We start from the raw sequence: 24,435 nt of genomic DNA, 5'->3' as shown, positions 1-24,435 counted from the left end.
CAGTTGATCTAGGTCTTTACCCCATAGGGCTGCTTGGTGAGAGAGAAGGTGTTCGTGGTGTTTTTTTAATTTGTAACCTTTAACTGGAGGGGAAATGAATTTTGAGTGTGTGTTTCTCTTGCGCTTGTTGTTAGTAAATGAGAAAAGGTCCGTTATGTACTTGGGGGCGAGTCCATATAGTACTTTGAAGCAGAGGCAGGCGAATTTAAACTTTACTCGTACTTCCGTTGGCAGCCAGTGCAACTGCCGATAGTAAGGTGTCACGTGATCGAATTTCTTCAGCCCGAAGATAAGTCTGATCGCAGCATTCTGCATTATTTGAAAACGTCTCATATTCTTTTGGGAGATTGCTAGATAGGCGATGTTGCAGTAATCAAATTGACCCAGTACGAGGGATTGCACTAGGATTCTGAATGCTGACGTATCGAAGTATGATCTAATGGATCTGAGTTTCCAGAGAGTAAGAAAACCCTTTCTGAATAGGGAGTCCGCTTCATCCTTCATAGTTAGGCATTGGTCTAGAGTAACGCCTAATATCTTCATGGTGGGCTGGATAGGGTAGCTGAGTTTATTGATGCATAATGGGGTTTTATTGTCAAGCGGGTGAGGGAAGGCAACGAAGAATTTTGTTTTTTCTGGGTTAAGTTTGAGCTTGAAATCTGTCATCCATTGTTCCATCTCATGCCTTGGGAATGGTTTCCGAGATAGAGTTAGCGAATGGGATGATGATCGTAAAGTCGTCTGCTTAGCTGAATAATTTTATCCCTAGTTGGGTTAGTTTCACACTTAATGAGGACATGCAGATATTGAAAAGCAGTGGGGAAAGCGGTGACCCTTGTGGTACTCCGGATGAGTTGCTCCAGGTATCAGAATGATTGTTGTTAAAGCGTACCTAGTAAGAATGGGATGTGAGGAAACCAGTTCAGTACCTCAGCCCTGATACCAATGGCGTCCAGGCACTGCAGCATTTTTTCATGGTCTACCAGATCAAATGCAGAACTCATGTCGAATTGCATGATCAGAGCGTTAAGGCCCTTGCTAAATAATAGGCGCAAATGGTCTAGGATAGCAGCGATAACTGTCTCCGTACTGAATAGGGGTCTAAAGTCGGATTCAGTTTCATGCAGGAGAGAGAATTGGTTATGATATTCCATCAGTTGGGTGTGAACTAATCCTTCTATGATTTTTACAATAAATGGGATAGATGCTATAGGTCTGTAATTGGTTATTATCGCTGGGGATTCTTTTCTATTTTTTGGGATGGGGATTATTATTATGTGACCATTGTTAGTAAGGAAAGTCCCATTTTTTAGGTTGTGGGCTAAGTAGTTCAGTAGTGATATTTTAAATTCTGATGGTGCCGCTTTCATAATCTCCGGGGGGCATGTATCAAGGGTGCAATGAGATTTAGAGTATTTGTTGTATAGTTTGGTGTAGGTATTCCATTCTGGATCTTGAAAGGAACTCCAGATCATGTCTGTTGGTATTTCATTATCATGTGAGTTAGCTATTTGGTAATTGTTGGGGATGATGGTTACATCGTTATGTCTTATACAGTTATTTCTTAGGGTTTTAATTTTGGAATCAAAATATAGGGCTAGATCTTTCGCAGTGGGTAGCTTCGTGTTGTGCACAGGTGTGGTGTGGCGGGTGGTGTCAAATAGATTTGTGACTATATTGAATAGCTCTTTTGTATTGATTCCTTGTGAATCATTGCAGGATAGGTTAATTTTGGTAGAGTAGAACGCTTTGCGCTTGTCTTTTATCAGTTGTTTGTAGGTTTTTATGTAGGCTCTCCATTTGTTGCGGTCTGTCAATTCTCCTGTTTTGTTCCAAATTATTTCTAGTCGCCTAGCTAGTTGTTTCATTTTTAGTAATTCGGCGTCGAACCATTTGTTGTATTTGTTTGTGTTGCTTTTGCTTTTATGTATGGGGGCGATTTTATCTAGGATGGATGTGCTGGTTGTCTTCCAGTGGTCCCAGAAATCTACTCCTTCCTCTATTACTGTCTGCAGTTCGTATTCTGACCAGTATTCTTCTGGATTAATATAACCTCTTGTTTGGAGTTCTTTTTTTATTATCTGACGTGTTTTTGATTTTTGGTGCGACCAGATCAGCTTGAAATAATAAGTGAAATGGTCGGACCAGATGATAGATATTTCAATATCCAATGTGGAAATTGGTTGTATTTTACTTTGGTTTTTCTTCAAAGATTGTACTTTGTATTTAATTTGAAATTTAATAAATAAAAATAAATAAAAAATAAAACCCCAGAGAGCTATTTAGCAGATTGCATTAAGGACATCCAAACTGTGCCTAAGTTCCGTCTATAGAACTCAGGTCTATCTGAAACCTAAACTATGCTCAAAAGTAGACATCCTTAAAATGCCTATAAGACCTAGGGCTCCTTTTACAAAGGCGCGCTAGCATGGCTAACGCGCTTGACTTTTCATCACGCACTAACCCCCGCGCTGGCCAAAAACTACCGCCTGCTCAAGAGGAGGCGGTAGCGGCTAGCGCATCCGGCGGTTTAGCGTGCGATATTATGCACGTTAAACCGCTAGCATGCCTTTGTAAAAGGAGCCCTTAGTTTCACAATCGCTATGCCCCTTGCTAGCTCACTCTGAGGCATACTGGTTAAACCCACAGTCTTCTATCCTAATGTTGCTGGTATTAAACAGATCTAAATTATAATGAAAAACAGCATAAAATCACATCTAAATCTCACCTAAAATCTGATTCTCTAAAGCAGTGGTTCCCAATCCTGTCCTGGAGGACCACCAGGCCAATCGGGTTTTCAGGCTAGCCCTAATGAATATGCATGAGAGATTTGCATATAACGGAAGTGACAGGCATGCAAATGGGCTCCATGCATATTCATTAGGGCTAGCCTGAAAACCCGATTGGCCTGGTGGTCCTCCAGGACAGGGTTCGGAACCACTGCTCTAAAGGACGCCTCAAAAGTTAGACATCTAAACAGTGCTAAATGCTGCTGAGCGTGATTCTACAAAGGACGCCTAACTTTAGACGTGTTTTGCAGAATCAGGGCCTAAATCCTTAGGCACACTGCCATTTAGGTCGTGGTTTCTTGGCCTGAGTGCACCTAAGGCAGGGGTGTCCAATGTCGGTCCTCGAGGGCCGCAGTCCAGTCGGGTTTTCAAGATTTCCCCAATGAATATTCATGAGGTCTATTTGCATGCATGCTTTCATTGTATGCTAATAGATCTCATGCATATTCATTGGGGAAATCCTGAAAACCCGACTGGATTGCGGCCCTCGAGGACCGACATTGGACACCCCTGACCTAAGGTAGGCGCCTACCAGCACCAAGCTCAATTCAAACTCAAACTCCATCCCAATTTCACCTCTAACACGCCTACTTGCTAGCAGGTGCCTCAGTGTAAATGCCTATAACAAATTGGTAGGCGCCTACCAAGTTAAGCACCTGCCGGCAAATTAATTTTTAAAATCATTTTTAATTGGTTTCTAATGGTGCTTTCAATTATCAGTGCCAATTAAGTCAATTAAAAAAACTTAAGTTAGGTGCCTAGATCAACTAGACGCATCGATCTAGGCACCTAACTGTAGGCATCTTTTATATAATCAGTGCCTGATTCTCAAAACTTGCATCCCGATTGCAGGCAGCGGTAGACGTCCTACCGTCATCTGGCAGCCAATTGGAACTAATGTTTTAGAAAAAAATTGAGCGAGGGTGAATGCCTACACTGTAGGCATCTGTGTCACATCTATGGAGATGCATTGGGACGCAGGGGTGTCCAACCTTTTGGCTTCCCTGGGCCGCATTGGCCGAAAAAAATGTTTCTGGGGCCGCACAAACGCGCAAATGCTGCAGCAAGACAGAGGAGGGAGCCAGCAGGATGGTAAAACACCCAGGGGCAGCAGAGGAAAACACTGATTCGCCCTCGACCGGGGCCGCACAAAATACTTCACGGGGCCACATTAGGCCCTCGGGCTGCAGGTTGGACACCCCTGCTTTAGCCTGTTCAAGGCAGGGAGTGGGCATGGTTTCGCCCGGAAGCGGTCTTGGGTGCGCTTAAGTGTCCCTACATGTCTCCGTAGGTGTGAGACGGACGTCTTAAATGTAGGCCTGCACAATGTTCAGCGATGTAGACTCAATTCTCTCTAGGATGCTGAAGCGTGATTGACATGCAATCGGCGATCGCCTCTTAGGCGTCCACCGAGATTGGAGTCCTATAGAGAATCAGGCCCTCAGTGCCTAAGTGCTCCCATGTTAACTTGTATTATTCGCTTAGCATGTTCTAGTAATAAAGCCCTAGCCAAATAACGTTTGAACACCCACTCTCCGCCCTTGACACACACCCTCCTATAAATAATTTTTTTTAAAAATAGATGATGCATTACTTAGCGAGAACAAACAAATATCGCAAAACACTTTAATGCACTCTGCAGGAGTTTATTGTGTGTGCTAACTAGCGTCTGTTCGTGTGCATAACCACACATTAAGGCCTTAAGGTCCTTTTAATACAATGGCCCTTCATCTGTAAAAACAGTTTTTCAACATGGTTGTGCACTGAACAAAATTTATCACTTCAGTTTCAGTTTGGTTGACTTTTTTCCTGATTTTCAGGCATTTTTATGTTTGTTTCATACATTCATTTCAACAACTTTTTTTTAACACATATAAGAACTTTTTTAATTCGCTCCAATCAGTAAACAGATGTTTTTTTCTTATTTAACTCATGCCTTTCCAGTAATATTTCAGTATGAGTTACGTTCAGGTACATTAGGGTTTACAGAACCTAATTGTTTCCTAAAGTCATGAAGGGTTACGTGACGGTGCCACAATTCATAGGTTAAAGTGTGCTAAATTGATTTTCCACGCACTAAAAAATTCTGTGGCATTTTATCAAACCTAATGCACACTAACAGAAGCACATTCACCCTACAAAGCCGTTTTTGCAAAGTGGTTCACAACATCTCTTTGTGGATTTAAAGTTTTTGCAAAACGTTCCTTTGAAATGCTATGCACGCATGTCCCAGTGAGAAAACACTGCCTGTTAAATTAGAAATAGCTCATGTAGAGAGAGACCTTTTTACTAAGCTGCGCTAAGCACTAACGCACAGCATAAAATGACTTACTGCAAGGCACACTCAGGCTCCCTGCAGTAATTTTTTTCATGTGAATGCACTACCCACATGCTAAAAAATACATTTTATTTTTTTTTTTTTTAGCTCTGGGGTGGCTCTGGGGCCAGAGAGTACTCATCTTCACTAATCGGTTAGCGCATTGCTGCATGCTAACTAACTGATTAGCCAATTTTTTAGCTCATCGGATTTTACCACCTGCAAAATAACTGGTGATAGGGGCTCATGCACTAATGGGAAAATTAATGTGTGGCCATTAATTTTTTTTAAAAATAGAAATAAAATTGGCCATTTTCCCCAAGTGGTATAAATGGCCATAGCATGCAGGAATGAGCGCAGTTTGGTAAAAAGGCCCAATAGTTAGTACACTGGCCTTAAAAAATAAAAATCTATGGACCTGATATTCAGCACTACTTAACCATTTAGGAGAGACTCCAATCCAGTTAAATAGGGAAGGGGAAGGGGGACTTGTATACTGACTTTTTGTGGCTTTGGCATTTCATAGCTGACATTCAAAGCGGTGGGCACTGGAGGATTAAGTGACTCCTTAGCCCCAGGTACGTTAGATAGATTGCGATCCCACCGGGACAGATAGGGAAAATGCTTGAGTACCTGATTGTAAAACCGCTTAGATAACTTTGATAGGCGGTACATAAAAACATAATAAACTTGAAACTTGCCCAGGATCACAAGGAGCAGCACCTCTGATCTCGCAACCTCTGGGTGCAGAGGCAACAGCTCAACCAGTGAGCCACAGCCCTTCCAGGTCACAGCTGGATTTCCAGTGGCACATAGCCAGAGAGTGCTGCCACAAATCTGGGCAAACCGCTGTGGTACTATCTGGTTAGCGCCAGGGTGGTCTAAGGCAGACTCTGGGTGGAGCTGAGACTTAACCGGGCACCACTGATATTCAGTGGCAGTGCCAAGATATCGGGCACTGATACCTGGATAGGGCCTAGCACTGAATATCCAGCACAATTCAGCTGGTGATGGCAAGTGTTTTAAAAAAAAAATGCTGGCTGCCACCAGCTGAAGATTTTTTTTTTTTTTTTTTAAACATCCATAACACCAATAATGCTTTAAAAAATATTATGCAGAACCTAGCTTCTCAAAAACATCTCTTCCATTATACCAAATCCGAGGAAAAGGAGGAGTGGCTAGAGTTGCTGCCTCAGCACCCTGAGGTTTTGAGCTCAAATCCCGGCCTGCTCCCTGTGACCCTGGCCAAGTCTTTTAACCCTCCATTGCCCCAGGTACCACAGTTAGGCTGTGAGCCTGCCAGGACAGATAGGGAAAATACCTGACTATTCAATGTATTATAAATCACTTTGGGTGAATCTCTTCATCTAATATAATAAAGCCCTAAGCGTGCATGTGCACTCCCACCTGTGTGCTCCCGTTTTCCGTGCGCTGTAGGGCACCGCAGGTAGGAGTGCGCATGCGCAAGAATCCCCCAAGGCGGATGTTGGCCGCCGCGGCTGTCGGCGGCTGCAGGCTCAGCGGCGGGTTGGAGACAGCGCCGATTCTCAGACCCCCTCCCCCCCCAGCCGTCAAGAGGAGACGTAGACGATGTAAGAAACACCTCCTTCTCTCCCCCCCAACCCGGGCAGAGGCGCAGCCGACAGAGCCCCCAAACCGAGTAGAAGGACGTGGCGAGAGAGAGACCAGGGGGTGTGGGGGTTTAACACAGCCGCGATGTAAAACGTACCCGGAGCCGAAACCAAAACGAAACGCCGAGGAAGGTAAGCAGGGTTCGGGCCGGGATACCCTGGTTTGTAGGTCATCTCGCTGTGGGAGGGGCGGATGGGAGGGTCAATGGGGTCGGCTGCATGGGGCGGGGGGGATGGAAACAGGCTGATCACCGGTTCTACTGCACAGGGGGGGATGGGAGGGAGGGAAATAAAAATGCCGGGTTCTACTGTACAGGGGGAATGGAAGGGGGGTAGAAATTTAAAGATGCTGCTCATTGGGTCTACTACACAAGGGGATAGGAGGGAGGCAGGCAGGCAGGCTGGCTTCAGGGGTGGGGTTGGGTCAAAGTCTGGAAGGCAGTGAGGGGGACATAGGAAGGAGGCACTGGGGGGCACTAAGGACACGGGAAGGAGACACTGAGGGCACTAAGGACACAGGACGGAGGCACTGGGGACATTTAGGACATGGGAAGGAGGCACTGGGGGCACTAAGGACGTAGGAAGGGGTACTAAGGACATGGGAAGGAAGAACTGGGGTACTAAGGACATAGGAGGCACTGAGGGCACTAAGGACATAGGATGGGACACTATGGACATAGGAAGGGGGCCACTGAGAGACAGGCAGGCATGGCACAACAGAGAAATACAGGGGGCCAGGGAAATAGAGACAGAAATAAAGATAGACAGGGGGCCAGGGAGAGACACAGACAGAAAGAATGACAGATAGACAGACAGCATCCAAGGAGAAAGAGACAAAGAAAAAAAAACCCCCCCAAAATAGACATCTACTCTAGCACCCGTTAATGTAACGGGCTAAAATACTAGTGAACAAATAAATATCCAGTGACTCTTAAATCAACCCAAACATATTATAATATGTAACTATTCTTAAGCTGCCATCCTCACAACTACATAGACAAGTAATCCCATTACAAAAAATGATACTGCAAACTTAAAAAGCAATTCATCTTTTATTGTATAAGGTGAACAAATGTGTAAGATTCAGCATTTTACAATTTACCCATGTGCAGAATTCAGTTTTCCCATTTAAATATATCCATTTTTGCAGGTCAGAAATCATTTGGATATTGGACTAGCCTGATAGCTGAGTGGAAGTATCATCTGGAGCCACCTGGGTTCAATTCCCAGCTCAGATTCGTCCACTGTCCACGTCAGCTATGGCTGGAGATTATGCAGAAGCACAGGAGGGGAGAGACAGTCATTCATGGTGACATCTAATGGCTGAATTTTGGGCCCTTGATTGAGTGCTCATGACCATCAGTTGAGGCCTTTGGCTGTGTTGACTGAACTAACCTAAATTGGGAAGAGATATAAAATAGAGAAAAAGATTCCAATAGAGTTGCAGATGAAAAATCATGGTGCCAGATACCAGCTTTGGTTCCAGATGATCTAGAAGCCCAAAGATGCAGAAGGAAACTGCCAGGTCATTTAAAAAAAGAGAGAGAATGAGAGCATGCATATTTATGTACAGAATACATCAACACATATCCAAAATTAAACAAAATGGAGCTTGGAAAGGGTTGAAAGTCAAAATGTCTAAAGTCAGACATGGGTCACTGTGATGCATGGGCAATCATTGTTGAAGGCCTTTTAAGAATTGATTCAACTGAAAATGGCAAAGGTTCATTTGCTGAAAGCTTTGGTCCTGCTTCTTTGGATGCAAAAAAGTCCTTTGCATATCTGTCTATTGTAAACGTGTACTTATGGTTCTCTTTAGCCAAGCATTCCCTGTATTTCTTTGAAGCTTCTTCAAAAGAATCTTTGAGATATGACGTTTGGAATTCAGGGCCTGGTTTCTCACTCAGTGCGTGCTGAAACAGAGAATAGAAAGGAGCGTACTTAAGCGGCGCAGTCTGCTTGGTGTTCTCCTTGCTGATCTTATTTAAAATGGGCTCTGCGGCAGCCAAGTCCTTTTCCGAAACCAGCGAGAAGTTCCTTTTGTGGGGTGAAAAGGCTGATCTCTCCTGAGTCTCCGGTAGGCAGTGAATGTCATTTCGAGGTGGTTGAGCGTGTAAAAAGGAGTTTTCCAGTTTAGCTGGTGCCATGTTGTGTTCTAATGGGTGGCGTTCTGGAATTTGCGAAGCCTTGGCATCCCACGCTGCTGCAGGCTTAAGAGCTTGAACGGCAGTGGAATTCACCAGGCACTGTTGATAGAGAAGAGCATCGTTGATGGAGCTACATTTTGGCCACATTAGAAATCTAGAAGGCAAAGGATATTGCCTGTAAGTGGTGGCCACGCTGACATTGGAAGAAATCAGCTCCACATTGCCAGATCCCGAATACTGCATGGTTAGGTCAAGGCAAGGAGGCGCGAAGCTGGAGAACTCTTTGCCTGGAGCCTCACCTTGAGCAGGGCTGTAGGCGGATTTGTAGGAGTTATATTCGGCCGTGTGCAGCATACGATTAGGTAAGAAGAGGGCAGCAGCCTGTGTGGCATCCAGCATCTCCCTCTCTTTGTACTCTCGCTCCAGCATAATGTTCTCCAGCTCTTTGTCAGCAAAAGCACGGCGTTTCCGCATCCTGTCACTCACGGGGTGTGGCAGGGAGGTGCTTCCTCCAATGTAAGCATCAGCAGGAACAGGCCGATACCCTAAAAGGTCAACATGAAAAGCTTATGAGTCTTTTTTTGCTTGTTTATTTCATGTTTTATTTATAGCATTGTCAAAAATAATATCTCATACAATGTACGTGAAAATCAGAAGTGCCCAGTGTCATATGCAAACAATATCCAATTACTCAAATAGAGAAACCAGAATATAACAAAGGAAATCATAACACTGGCATTAAGGTCCAAATTCTGTAACCAGTGCCGTTGCTAGTGGTTTTCCAGGCCTACATTTCCGGCACCTGTCTATGATGTGAATTGCGCCTACGAAGGCACTTAAGGCCATCTAATGTGACTTCCAGCATTAGCCACACCCATAGCGGCATTAGGCAACTTAAAGCGTCTTGGCTTCAACCTGCCGTATTTTATTTCTATTTTTTATGTTTTTATTAATTTTTAATATTGTAAACCGGCCACATACCTGTGATGATCGGTATACCAAATTATAAATAAACATGAAACTTGATTCCAATGCTGATTTTTTAGGTGCCAATAGGTGGCCTTGAAACTCAGTTAAAAACATTATTTAAACCGTTTTGTAGTGAGCTTGGGCACCTAAAAAAAAATTGGCGCTGGTTAGAGAATCCGGGCCTTAGCTTCTTAGACTCCAAAAGAGGAGGACCCAAAAGGAAGTGAAAACAAGGAAAAAGGAAGTGAACCCATGGTGAACACATGGTTTGAGTTACAATTCTCTGAAGCAACCCGCTCTACTCCTCAGTTCCTTTGGAAAATGCCAGTTAACTCCTTTTGTAATCTGCCTTGAACCGCAAGGTAATGGCGAAATAGAAATCACTAATGTAATGTGGGTTTCACCAGCATGCTTTACTGCAGGACTAGTGAAATCATATAGGTATATTTCCCTATGTATGTAGATTTTTCCTGCTTAATAAACAAGGATGGCTTCCATTGAATAGAATCCCAGCTATTAGAGTATTCGGTACTCTACTTGCCAAGGCATGTTTTTCAAATGCAGGGTTTGCCTTTCCAAAAATTAAAATTTTGACTAAAATATTCCATCTAAAGCAGTTTTATCAGACTTGTCATGGGGGATCACCAGCCAGTTAGATTTTTTAAAGATATCCCTAATGAATATGCAAGAAAGATTGGCATGCCTTCCATTATGAGCAAATATTCCTCATGTATATTCATTAGCCAGGCCATGAGCTCCCTGGTGAGCAAGCCGCCAGTAACATGGTGGCTACCGCTGAGGGAGCACGAGGCAGGCCCCATCCCCTCTCCCGGGTCCCCCGTCCCTTTTGCTGATGTCAGAGGGGGAATCCCTTTTCCCAATTGGTCGAGCTCTGGAGAGGGGGGGCGGGACTGGGACAAATGGTGCAAATTTTGATTTAAAGAGCCATCGGGGGTCAATGCTCTCTTTTCCCCCGTCAGCAAGACCGCCCTCCTGCTCCTCCCGTTCTTCTGTGGAGTAGTGTGTGGGTAGTCAATGGGGCAATTAATAAGAGTGAGTGTCTCATGTTCTAGGTTCAGTATTATGTATAACAATTACTGTAATGAACTTTGACCTTACTGTAAGATGCTGAATGGAACTTTTTAAATGTACCTCATTGTCACAACTGCAGAAGTACACAAGCATGGAAGCATCCTGCCATCTCTCAGGGTGAGGACCTGTCATGCCTTGGGAAAAGGTATTGTCCACCTAACTGGAGGCAAGGCAGGTGGACTGGTGATGGGATGGCAGGCATAGAAAGAACCTAGGCTGTGACCTAGCTGGAAAGATTGACAAGACAGGTCACAACAGAGACAATAGCCAAGCTTCCTAGCAGGTGGGCAAGACAGGGAGAAGTACTCCTGGGACTTTATATGCTCAGGTGCTTCCAAGGGTGTTTATGATAATGTATTAATAAAGTTGTGGCCTTTTTTTACTCCCCAAAATGTGTATATGGTTTCTTGCTAGTAACTGTCATCGCCTGGGTACACGAAAACATGCAGCCTGCCCATGTTGCAGATATTCAGGAAGGGGTAAATGCATTTTGGCTTGGTTCAAACTGATCTTGAACCCAGATCAGCAAGGCCCTGATAAGTGCCCTAACCTCTAGGCTACTTTTGTAGCTTGTGACTTTTAGTCTCAGCATAGGTCATGGCTCTGACAGACCTCCATGACACTTTAGCTCTGACAGACCCTTCCTATTCTGAGACTAAAAGTGGCAAAACTTTACTCTGTCACAAGCTATGAAAGTAGCCTAGAGGTTAGGGTAGTTGTCTTGGGACCCTGCTGATTTGGGTTCAAGACCAGCATGAAGCAATCCAAAATACATTTTCCTGCCACAGCTCTGGGGTAAAATGCAGACCTCCCTTAGCTGAAGTGTTTCCTCAAATTAATTATTAATAAAAGACTGTTGGCACAGATCCATGGGGTCAGAAACGGCAACAGATACAGCGGTGGAATGAGGGACTAAAACACGGACCTGCACACATGAAATATGAAACCTCAGCTGTCAATAAATGAAGATTTTTAGGGACATGCAGTTAAGATCCGCGAGGTCTGCGTTTTACCCCTTCCCCAGGTATGCTGATAAAGGGACTGGCTGGGGGGCCCCCAGGACTTTGAGGAGCAGTGCTCTAGAGGAGCATTTAAAACTGTTTTCATAGAGGTTTCTATCATAGGATCTATTGGAAACCTAGTAATTATTTGGCATTTGTATCAATAAGACTAACATAAAAGAGTATTAGAACACAGGAAAAACCTAGTCGTTTGATATAAAACCAATTATCTAGCAAGGGTCTAAGGGCCCCTTTTACAAAGCCACAGTAGCCGTTCTGCCGCGGTAAATACACCAACGCCCGTTCAATTCCTATGGGCTTCGGTGCTTTTACCGCAGCTTTGCACAAGGGTCTCTAAGTGTGCTTTCGCCCGCTTTGCTGAAACCACCGCACTCTACAGCTTCGTGTGCTCTAATTAAAATCCGATTTCGGGCTACGAAAAACCATTAACAATAAAATCCTATTGCCATTCCTCTTTCAGCATTTGCAGTGTAGCTCATGGTCAAAGAAGGCATCTATACCTATTGATGAAGTCATTTTTAGCTTCTAGGTATAAATTGTTACAGACGATAGGAAAATCCAAGGAGAGCTAGGAGAAAAGAAAAAGAGAAGTTAAAGAAAGAAGAATCTATAAGGAAGTGATTAAAGAGGTGAATTCCATCAGGAACGAAAGATCCCCTCCCCCCTCCCCACTCGCATTCACCTTCTCTCATGTAGAGGGCATTCTGTCGCCTTTAAAAAATGACAGGAACATGCAACCGCATTCTTATTTCATTTAAAATTCAAAATGAAATGTCCTCACATTTTTCCAGATATTTTGTTTACAGCCCTGTCTCTCCGGGTTGCTTGAGGAAGCCCCCTTTCTCACTAATAAATCTGCCCCCCCCCCAATGTAACATAACAACCCCTCCCCTCCCAGGTGCAGGGTCTTACTCCTCTTCTCCCTCCCAATCCCTTATCCCAGCCATCCACCCACTTACCCTCATCTACTCACAGGCAATGGTGTACCTAGGGTATATAACACCCGGGGCCCATAATTTTTTACACACACCCCAGCCCATAATTTTTTGACACCCCCTTCCCCCCATCATTTTATGGGCACACACCCCTGCCCTTAGTATGCCACTGCTATGGTTCGAAAAAGGCTAAGAAGCCGGCAGGAGTGACGAAAGCGTCCTTTAAGGAACACCCTCCCGATCTGGCTCTATCCCGCCACCTTCGTGACGCCACCAGACAGCGTTCTCAGCCATTGGTCGACCCTGCCTGGGTCGCAGTGCCCAGGCAAGGTCGACCAATGGCTGAGAACGCTCTCCGGTGGCATCATGAAGGGGGGCGGGATAGAGCCAGATCGGGAGGGTGTTCCTTAAAGGACGCTTTCGCCACTCCCGCCGGCTTCTAAGCCTTTTTCTTGGCCGCAGGGGTGGACCGGCAGCCACACTTAACTGCAGGTCCCAGGAGGTTTTGGACCCGGCCAGCTGTGCACCTAGGGCATGCACCTGGGGCGGTCCACCCCCTCGCCCTGCCCCAGCCCGCCCTTGGTATGCCACTGCTCACAGGTCCTCTATTATTCCTGCCCTGCTAGCCCCTTAATCCAAATAACATGGCAAGGGCAGAATTATCCAGAGAGCTTAGGGCCTACAAGGTATGTTAAAACCAATTATGCATACAAAACTTTTTAATGTGCACTAACCTTTACTACAAATTTGCATCCCTATGGGCCTTGCTACAGATAACCTGCATTTAATATCCAGCAAAAGACTAGACATTCAGATGGAAATGAGACTAAATATTTCTTAAAACAAAAGGGAGAGCTAGAAAAAATAAACAAATGAAATAATGCACTTTTTCAGGCACAATCTTCTTTTCACAATCATTGTCTAAAGTTGAATAAGTCCCAAAACCAGAAAGCAGTCATTTAACTTGGCCTAACCAGCCCTTGTAATTTTAGCTTGGCACTACTCTACTTCTGTATTTTGTAAGCCAAGCGCGGATCAATTTGGTGAATTGCCAGGCCTGTAGTATAAGTAATGATTAGATCACAGGCACAGACAGAAATCATTGTTCTGTGGTTTTCTAAATGGATACTAACTACGAATGACTGAGGCAGTGTAAATAGCCGCGCTGAAACGCCAGTAATCTGCTTTTTCCGTCACTCGACGAACCTGTGCAAGAGAATGTGTTTGCACATCCAGTTACGCGGTATTTACGTAAGAACAGCTTCATCTGGTTCATTTGCAAATAAAATTAAGATGAAAATTAATTCTGCTAGGCTGCGATCCGGTCAATTGGGATTTGTTTGGGCCTAATGCATTTTCTTTACCTGTGACTCTGATCCTGCAAATAAATCCTGGTTTTACCCAGACCCTTTCCCCGGAGTGAATTAATCATACAAAATTGCGCGTTCTGCTTTGCTCCATTTACAAATAAGCTTTACGAAAATCGTATGTAGCAAACTGAAAATAAGAAAATCGGAAGCTTTTTTTGTAGTGCAGGTGTCTGGAGCAATTTAGGGCTGCTACAGGTTGTTGTTGGTTTTGTTTTGTTTTTTTTTTGGGGGGGTGTTCACGTGTGCTGCTCTAAATTTGACCTGCGTTGCCGAAAAACAACTTTGAACTGCTCCACTTCTCATGCGCGGGACAGCATAAATTTACTAAATCAGCCAGATCATAGACTATTTTCTTCGGACCTGGAAAAAAAAAGGTTCCTAAAGCACGGAACTGGAGAGGGACTTTGAAAAACCCTGCTGGCAATGAGATTTTCAGTTTTCGTTTTAGCCCTCCCACCTCCTGAATAATATTTTGCAAAGCAATTAATTGCACGCTACTAAATATTTCTGTAGCCTTGTTTCTACAGCCCAGAGTAGCTCAACCGATTGCGAAACATTTTGTCAAGACTTAAACAATGCCCTATCGATCTGCATTTAAATGAGAAAAAGCACAAGCAATGCAAAACTAAGAAAAAGTTCTCGCTAAGGGGGAATGCAAGTCAGTTTATGGGGATGCGGTGCCCTGCTGATGGCTTCAACCATAAGATAGCAAAAGGGGGAAACGAAACGACGAATTCCCCCAGCTTTTCGTTTCGTTTTCGGTTCGGCTCGTGAAGCGGTAGCACGTGCCTCTTAGCGCACTTTTATGGTTAACGCAGCCATGCACAGAAACGCAGACTCCCGGGGGGCCTACTTAATCTCTGATCTTTCCCATCTCTTTTTCTCTAGTGCTCCTTTATGCTTATCTTTTACTTTCTTGAATTCTGTTTTTGCATCCATCCCCCTTTCTACTAAATAATATTTTCTAATCCCAAGTCGCCTGGTGAAAAACATCTGTTGCTTCTGTTATGTCTTCGCCCTGTCCCAGCCCTACCAATGGTTAAAGCCTTCTCTCAATCTCATGGGGTGGGTTTTTTTTTTTTTTTTTTTCAATATTAGCAAATCTTCTAAAACAATTTTTATTTAAAAAAAAACAACAACAACAAAAAAAAAAACAAACTCAAAACCAACAATTTGACAAACTGGTTGGATTTCCTCGTTATTTGTTATACCCAGCAAAGTGCAGGGCTGGTTTTCATAGTCATAGCGGAGGTTTTACCTTCCAAAATGCTCTTTGCAAGCAAGCTGGGGGTCCTCACATGCCTCTGGTAGACAGGTTTACGCTCCGAAATATTCTGTTTCCCCGACAGCCCCTTCTTATCCTGAAAGGAGAGAAAGGAACCCGGTGACCAGTTTATATTTTTATGCCTGCCTTATTAACAGCACTTTGGGGTTTTTTCTTTCAATCAATTAATGAGGATAATCAATCTCACGTTCCATTAAGAGTAGACTAATTCATATACACCCCTATAGTCCTCACAAATATGTGACTCCCCGATCCTCAGAGGTACCACCTAGATCAGGGATAGGCAATTCCGTTCCTCGAGAGCCGGAGCCAGGTCAGGTTTTCAGGATATCCACCATGAATATGTATGAGATGGATTTGCATGCACTGCCTCCTTGAGATGCAAATCTATCTCGTGCATATTTATTGTGGATATCCTGAAAACCTGACCTGGCTCCGGCTCTCGAGGAACGGAATTGCCTACCCCTGATCTAGGTGGTACTTCTGAGGATCGGGGAGTCACATATTTGTGAGGACTATAAGGGTGTATATGAATTAGTCTACTCTTAATGGAACGTGCCTTATTTTATGTACATGATATATGTATGATGTGGATATATGATGTTTTAACAAATTGATTGTCCTCACAGCAACTTTGTGTCCCTTCCCCACTCCTTTTTCGTTATCATATCCTGCACGTGGGGTTGTGATTTTTTTTTTCTCCTTTGTATTATATGATACAACGACAATCACATGCACAATGCAGCTCCGGGACCAGAACGGGCCATATTCAGAAAATAGATCAATAAAGACACCTTGGACCGCTCAGCGACAAATCTGCCTCCTTCGAGTACCTCCTCCAATAATAGTAAACAAAATAAAAGTGGAGGAGGGAGGGTATTTATGAGTTTCAACAGACAATAACTGTGCTCGATTTAATTGTTTGTACCCACAACAAAAGATTTTTCTTTTTTTTTTTTCCAGGAGCCTTTCAACCTTTCTGTCTTTGGCAAAACAGGCTGAGGCCTCAAGGACAACAGTTCCAGAAAAGCAGGACAGCTGCTCCAGACATAATTTGTTTGGGGACATTTTTGCCTAAACGCTGGGTGATGTGTTTTGGAAGAAGCCAATCGAAATGCACTATAAAAGAGTGTTTGCGCCTTGTAGTTATAAGGAAAGATGCTAGCCACCTCGTTCCCCACGATTTCCCAGTGTGTTGTTATAACGCTAACTGCAGAGGGGCTTTGGGATATGCAAGAAAAGTTCTTATTTACAAAAAGAATTTTGCAAGAAAAAGATTTGCCCGTCCTTTGTCCAAAACCATTCTCTTCCTGTGGATGTCTCTACTAATTCCAAGAGAAGGAGCCTGCCTGGTCTTCAAACCCCCTTTAAGTTTTTAGTAAACTGAGGTGACCGTTTTAGACTGTTTTGGAGCACTTGCATATATTTTATTTGCTATTAATAAAGAGGGTTTGAAGACCAGGCACGCTTTGCTCGTTCGCTTGAAATTGGGTTCCTTTTGCGCAGAGCTGACTGTCTCCTTTGTGGTTGTTTGTCTCCACTAATTATGCATCTTTTGTAAATCTGATTTTAAATAGCATTGGGAAATGAGTGAAACGTGCCAGACAAAAACATTATAAAAGTTTGTTTTTTTTGGGGGGGGAGGGGCGTGTCAGATCACCAAAGAAAGCAATTTCCCTGATCTATACTAAGTTTAAAACAGAATTGCGTACTCCAAAGACATCACCGCTGGTTAATATATTGCAGTATTGCGAATCTGTTATTTCTATTATCATTTGCACCATAGAAATAAAATATAATTTATAATTCCTAATATATGTTTACTCCGTCCAAAAATAAAATAAACTAGCTTTCATGTATCCATCTTTTAAAATGCCTACACATTGTGTGAACACAACTACGTATTAAATATCAGATTTAACCCCCCTCCCCTTTGTTATCATGGGTTACAGGTCAAACAGGTGAATAGTTGAGCAGATTCTGAGGGTCTCTAACCGGTTTGGATTCACCCGAGTAAAGCACAGAACTGGGCTTATGAGGAGGTGAAATGACGCGTCGGGCTGTGGTGTATATAATAACCAAGAAACATCAAGGCAGAGCCTCCGAGCGGGCAGAAAAAAGACTTTCCAACCCCCCCTTTGGTAATAAAAATTGTATCCCCCGATTCTTTGCCCTCCCTCCCAGCCAGCAAAAAAAAATATGTGTCTCAGAGCAATACCTAAGACAGGAGAACACCACATATATAGTATCTGGTGTTTTCTGGAGGAAAATTCTAGTTTAACTTGTTTTCATAACCATCCTAAAAATTAAGGGCGACTTGAATTTAAGAGTCAGCAATTGAACGTATTCCATTAATTCCTCTAATAGTTCCAGTGCTCTGGTCATTCCAGGGCACAGAAGAGATTAGAAACAGGCGGGAACCCCCCCCCCCCCCCCACACACACACTAGGAGGATTCTTCATTAAAATACAGCATCAGTTTTAATCTGATGCAAAAACTGTTCTCGATTTATCACTGAAAACATTGCGGCATGTGGTAGAGAGGTTTTTGGTTGGTTTGGGGGTTTTTTTAAGTCTCAGTACTTTTATTCAGCTTCCAATTCACTTTCTTGTGCTTCTCTTGATTTCCCATGACTGTCCTTTCTACTTTCAGCCACCTAGTTTCCCGGGGAGCAATCGCACCTCTTTTTGTTAAATGGGCTAAGCTCCGGCCCCAGACAAAAAGCCTTCTAATTGCAGTAAGCCAAAATCTTGGTGGGGAATATGATCCCATTCCACTGTCTATGTATTTTCCCAAGCTAAATAGTTATCGTTTTTTGTCTTTCTGCACTTAAAAAAAAAATCGTATAATCGCCTTCCTCAGCACCTCTTAGGGAGGGGGTGAGATGGGGTGAGCAGAGCCGCAAAAAGTATTCAAGATGTGGGCAGGCAAATGCAGGATTACTGGGTTGAAGCTATAGAGATGATCGAAGCAACCTCAGCTCTGCAAGTGAGAGATGAGATGCAAGAAAAGAGGGCTCCCCCGCCCCCATTTCAAACTGGTTCTGACGTTACAAAATTGAACCACCAGGGTACAGCAACCCCCAATCTTTAAGTAAATTGTTTTCCAAAATTAACACTAAAGGCGGACCGCGAGCCTCGCTGAATTGGGTGATGAGGTCTACTATTATTTCTATAGCGCTACCAGATGCATGCAAAAGACAGCTCTCTTCCCCCCTCTCCCCCAATTCATTTGCTTGCCTTTGGAATATTATCGGTCCAATGTCCATTGGCTCTCTCTTGAAGAGACGATGGCACCTTCAACACTGAAAGCAATAGGTTGTTTTGTAAATGCCATCAATGTTATCACAGGCTGGTAACTGCAATTAGCTTCTTCTTTTGTCACCAAGACCCCAACGACTTCTGTCATGTTTTCAAATCAGGATTATGTTTGTTGGGAGGGGGGGGGGCGGTTAATATTCCAAATATTTTAGGAGCTTTTTGTGCTAGTATTGATCTTTACTATTTTTTTAGAATTTTCCTACAGTTCTTCTGTGGCTTCTTTTTACGCTATATACCACCTTTCTGTGGTTACAATCAAAGCGGTTTCCATATTATGTAGAAGTGCTTATTTTATACCCGGGGCAACGTGGGGCTGGGTGGGAAACAAACCCCATTTCCCTGGTTGTTGGGCTGCTGCACAGGCCTGGTGGGTCTAGCCATTTAGGCTACTCCTGTTTTGCCCCTATGGTGTGGGGTTAATATTTTATACATTTTTTTATTGTTGTTGTGTTTGTTTGTTTTTTTTTGCTGTGGGGTGAATATTTTATATATTTTTGTTTCTTTTTTTTTTATATATATATAATCAGATTTGTTTTCTCTTTACCTTTGCAACCTTGCTGTACTTTATACATATTATACTTTTTCATAGCATATTAGCTGATTTTACATAATCGATCGTTCCAAGCTCCAGGTTTCTCACCTCTGTCGCTTGCTGCCTCCTGAGCGCCACCTGTGCAGCCATCACGCGCTGCCTCTCCACCACCAGCAGGCAGTTGGCGCAGGCGCAGTCCCTCCAGCGGCAGAAGCGCTTGTGGCCCTTGAGGCAGGACACCACACCGTGATTGCGGCAGCGCGCGCACTTGGGAGTCCGGCTCAGCTTCCGCTGCTCCCCCGTCTTTTCGGAGCCCGCAGGCGCCACCTGCTGCTGCAGCTGCGGTTCCCGCCGCCCCTCCAGCTGCTGGCTCTGGCTGCACACAGGCGTTGCCCTGTCCTCTTCTTCCTCCTCTTCCCCTTCCTCTTCTCCATCCTCGTCCTGCTCACCACCTGCCTGCAGGGGACTGCGGTGCCCAGGTGACCCTTGGTGGCTCTCTTCCTCCAAACTCTCCACGTCAATCTCTAGGTCCCCGGGCAACAGGGAGTCCACGACCCCCGGCACCTCCTGGAGCTCGTACATGGGCGCTGCTCCCCGAGCTTCTTCCGCTCACTGCAAAACACAAATATGGCTCACTACAATTGCAGTCCTGGCTAGCCCTCCTCCACCTTCTAAAGGTTAAATCACAGAATATAATGGTCCTGCTGTACCACCACTTAAAATAGTTTACAAAATGCATCAAGTCCATTTTATAATATTTGCGATAGACAAGGGTCCATGCGTACATTAAGAGTGAATGCATATAGGCTGTCTTATCGTTTCATGATCATATTCCTCCTACTTTTATTTTGTTATGTAGGATGGCTTTTTACACAGAAGTTGAAAAATCACCAGACGGACTGAATGGGTGACAGTAATAAATCTGTGTTTAATAAGATGCGATTCTGCCATCTATCATTTTCTAAGTAGTAAAGTTGGCGCTGAAACGTCATGCAACATGCAGGCTCCCATGGAATCATTTAGATCAGAGAGCTCTTAGTCTAAAGGTTTTCATTCCAGATGCCATGGTCCATCAGACTGGAGAAAAAAAAAAAAGTCTAGTGTACTCAATACACACTTCATACCACTAGAACACATTCATTACATTAAAAAAAAAAAACAAAAAAACACCCAAAACAGTTGTAACTCAAAGATGCCAGCTGTGAGTTTCTGTAGTGACTGGTTTACTTTATGGGAGTGAATAAAGCGTGGATCCTCGTTTTACCCACTCCCTTTACTTAATTTTTCAATTTAATTTATTCTCTCTCCTGTCCAATTAATGGTCATAGAGGAGTACCTCATCATTAAAAATTCAGCTAAATCTGTAATTCAAAAAGTCGGGATGAGGGGGGGGGGGGGTGAGAGACAGGGGGGGATATCTCGTACCGGAGGATTGCACTTACCCGTATTTTGAGCCCGGTGAAGACGACAGACAAGGATGACATCCACTCCTCTGAAAGACAGTATAAAATATAACACTAGCCACAAACGAGGGACTGAAGCCAAAGTAGATCCTGGCTTCCCTCGGCAACTGTAGTTGCCACGCTTCAACAAAACAAAGATTGGGGCTGTGATAGCACCCTGAGCAAGGTAAAAGGATACGTCAATCCGACAGAAATAGGCAGGGCAAAAGGCATTAAAGATCGCCCCACTGCCAGCTGGTCCCGCAGCTACAAGCTGGAGCAACTTTGACAGCCTTGTCCCCTCTGCACAGCGCCCGGCTTCACGCGCCCGGCTGTATTATTGGAGCGAGCCCCGAGTCGCCCGCCCAGCTGATTGGTCAATTGTCGCGCGATCGGTGTTCTGATTGGCTGCGACGCGCTGCCCTCGAGCGTGCGAGCCCCTCCCCCTCGAATCTGCTGTCAGATCTCTCCGGTTTCGGCCGCCGGTCACTTTGGCCGGCCTCGGCAGTCTAGGTGCGAGCTGGCCGCTCTGTTTATCGCTCCCAGTTTGAAAAGAAAAACAGCAACGCACACACGGCAGTGAAATGTTAAGATCCCACCTTGTATTTTGGAAACAACAAGCCAGCTAGATCGTTTTCTTTGTTGGAGGTCAAAAGAAAGAAGCAAAACAAATCATGGTAATCAACACTCTCGGCATAACAATCCCCCGCAAAAGGCTGCTAGAAAGTTATTTTGCAAGGCTATAACGGCTGGCTTCTTTTGGAAGAATTGAATGCATGCATTTAGGATTATAAATTGTAATTCGAAAATTATATTTCATGGAAATAGATATAATGGCCCACTAATCTGAAACAAAAGTAAAGGCGCACTTTTTATTGTGGCCAAAGTTTTATGTCAAAGAAAGAGAAGTTTTACAGGTTGCAAATTGTTTTCACAATTGTTCGCCCGGCCACTATAACAAAAAAAACAAACAAAAAAAATGATAGGCATTGTTTTCTTTAGAGTTATTTGTCTTTGGAAACAGCATTTACTGAGATTAAAACTGCTTGGGTTTTGGTGTTTTGTTTTGTTTTTTTTGAAAACTGGTCTGAAGCTGTTCTTCCTGTGTACGATTTCAAGTAATATTTTGCATTAATGTTACAAGGATCTTTTACGTGCGTTAAGTACTTAAGCACAAATTAGTGTGCATTAACTGCTACCACACAAGTGCCGTCCACTGCCAGTGCAGTGTTTTAGTGGTGGTTAGCACATGCTCATTAAAGGGGAACACGGTAAAACCAGGATTTGCAGGATCAAATCCTGGTTTTAACCAGACCCTATTAAAGGGTCCTTTTAGTAAGATGCTAACATGAGTGTGTAATAAATGCTAAGGTGCTCATAGGACTGTAGTGGGCATCGTAGTATTTAGTGCACGCTGTTAGTGTAAAAGGACCCTTGTGCTTTTTGTGGTATAGAGCAGAACTAGATGGGGAATAGAAAGAGAATAGGCATGAATAGCAGATTGCAGTTGGCATGGAAAACAACCGTGCACAGTCGATTGTGCTATTTTGACTACTATGATTCGCTTTTATATCCTAGTTGGGGCATTGTGTCTTCTAATTAACTAAACTAAACTAAAACTTAACCTTATATACCTGGTCTTCAACCAAAGGAAGCTCGACGCGGTTAACAATAATTAATATTTACTTGGTGTCCCTGTCTGGCCTCTACTGCACTGAAGTGCCTTTTTTCTTGGGGGGGGGGGGAGTGCCCCTGTGCATTTCCTGTGGAGATTTGAGCTGAACATAGTAACATAGAAGATGACGGCAGATAAAGACCCGAATGGTCCATCCAGTCTGCCCAACCTGATTCAATTTAAATTTTTTAAATTTTTTCTTCTTAGCTATTTCTGTCCAAGAATCCAAAGCTTTACCCTGTACTGTGCTTGGGTTCCAACTGTCGAAATCCCCGTCAAAACCTACTCCAGCCCATCTACACCCTCCCAGCCATTGAAGCCCTTCCCAGCCCATCCTCCACCAAACGGCCATATACAGACACAGACCGTGCAAGTCTGCCCAGTACTGGCCTTAATTCAATTTTTAATATTATTTTCTGATTCTAGATCCTCTGTGTTCATCCCATGCTTCTTTGAACTCAGTCACAGTTTTACTCTCCACCACCTCTCTCAGGAGCACATTCCAGGCATCCACCACCCTCTCCGTAAAGTAGAATTTCCTAACATTGCCCCTGAATCTACCACCCCTCAACCTCAAATTATGTCCTCTGGTTTTACCATTTTCCTTTCTCTGGAAAAGATTTTGTTCTATGTTAATACCCTTCAAGTATTTGAACGTCTGAATCATATCTCCCCTGTCTCTCCTTTCCTCTAGGGTATACATATTCAGGGCTTCCAGTCTCTCCTCATACGTCTTCTGGCGCAAACCTCCTATCATTTTCATCGCCCTCCTCCGGACCACCTCAAGTCTTCTTATGTCCTTCGCCAGATATGGTCTCCAAAACTGAACACAATACTCCAAGTGGGGCCTTACCAATGACCTGTACAGGGGCATCAACATCTTCTTCCTTCTACTGACTACGCCTCTCTTTATACAGCCCAGCATCCTTCTGGCAGCAGCCACTGCCTTGTCACACTGTTTTTTTGCCTTTAGATCTTCGGACACTATCACCCCAAGATCCCTCTCCCCATTCGTGCATATCAGCTTCTCTCCTCCCAGCATATACGGTTCCTTCCTATTATTAATCCCCAAATGCATTACTCTGCATTTCTTTGCATTGAATTTCAGTTGCCAGGCATTAGACCATTCCTCTAACTTTTCCAGATCCTTTTTCACATTTTCCATTCCCTCTTCAGTGTCTACTCTATTACAAATCTTGGTATCATCTGCAAAAAGGCACACTTTTCCTTCTAACCCTTCAGCAATATCACTCACAAACATATTGAACAGGATTGGCCCCAGCACCGAACCCTGAGGGACTCCACTACTCACCTTTCCTTCCTCCGAGCGACTTCCATTAACCACCACCCTCTGGCATCTGTCCGACAGCCAGTTTCTAATCCAGTTCACCACTTTGGGTCCTAACTTCAGCCCTTCAAGCTTGTTCAACAGCCTCCTATGAGGAACCGTGTTAAAGGCTTTGCTGAAATCTAAATAAATTACATCTAGCATATGTCCTCGATCCAGCTCTCCGGTCACCCAATCAAAAAATTCAATCAGGTTCGTTTGGCACGATTTACCTTTTGTAAAGCCATGTTGCCTCGGATCCTGTAACTCATTAGATTCAAGGAATTACACTATCCTCTCTTTCAGCAACACTTCCATTATTTTTCCAACAACCGAAGTGAGGCTCACCGGCCTGTAGTTTCCTGCTTCGTCTCTGTGACCACTTTTGTGAATAGGGACCATATCAGCTCTCCTCTGAAAGGGCTTTTAAGACTTAAAAGGCTTTTACTAAAGTGCACCAAATTTATCCCTGCCCCCCCCTTTTTTTTTTAACAAAACCGTACCAACCAGCATGCTGAATTGTCTGTGGCGGCTCCAACGCTCTATAACTGTCGGAGCAGCGCAGAGCATTCAGCATGACAG

General features: G+C 44.0%; 1 protein-coding gene across 1 annotated transcript; it reads right to left on the bottom strand.

Annotated features, from left to right (window-relative positions):
• Positions 1 to 7,770: 7,770 nt before the first annotated feature.
• DMRT2 (doublesex and mab-3 related transcription factor 2) lies at positions 7,771 to 21,149 on the bottom strand. The gene is made up of 4 exons (XM_033954885.1): positions 20,852 to 21,149; positions 19,518 to 20,021; positions 15,531 to 15,633; positions 7,771 to 9,429 (listed from the first exon to the last, which is right to left on the bottom strand). Exons 2-4 carry the CDS (start codon positions 19,989 to 19,991, stop codon positions 8,393 to 8,395), a joined length of 1,614 nt encoding a protein of 537 aa, XP_033810776.1. The 5' UTR covers positions 19,992 to 20,021; positions 20,852 to 21,149; the 3' UTR covers positions 7,771 to 8,392.
• Between the last annotated feature and the right edge of the window lie 3,286 nt (positions 21,150 to 24,435).

The sequence above is a fragment of the Geotrypetes seraphini genome, chromosome 1 (assembly GCF_902459505.1).
Source record: "Geotrypetes seraphini chromosome 1, aGeoSer1.1, whole genome shotgun sequence".
NCBI classification, from domain to species: domain Eukaryota; kingdom Metazoa; phylum Chordata; class Amphibia; order Gymnophiona; family Dermophiidae; genus Geotrypetes; species Geotrypetes seraphini.
This window is presented reverse-complemented; position numbering and strand designations above follow the sequence as displayed.

Bases quoted from the DNA above. Each gene is read 5' to 3' on its own strand.
- DMRT2 (XM_033954885.1), bottom strand. From the start codon at position 19,991: ATGTACGAGCTCCAGGAGGTGCCGGGGGTCGTGGACTCCCTGTTGCCC. The intron at 15,634-19,517 runs GTGAGAAACCTG...CTCTCCTTTCAG, and splicing joins GGAGGCAGCAAGCGACAGAG to GATAAGAAGGGGCTGTCGGG. The intron at 9,430-15,530 runs GTAAAACCTCCG...TTGACCTTTTAG, and splicing joins TGCAAAGAGCATTTTGGAAG to GGTATCGGCCTGTTCCTGCT.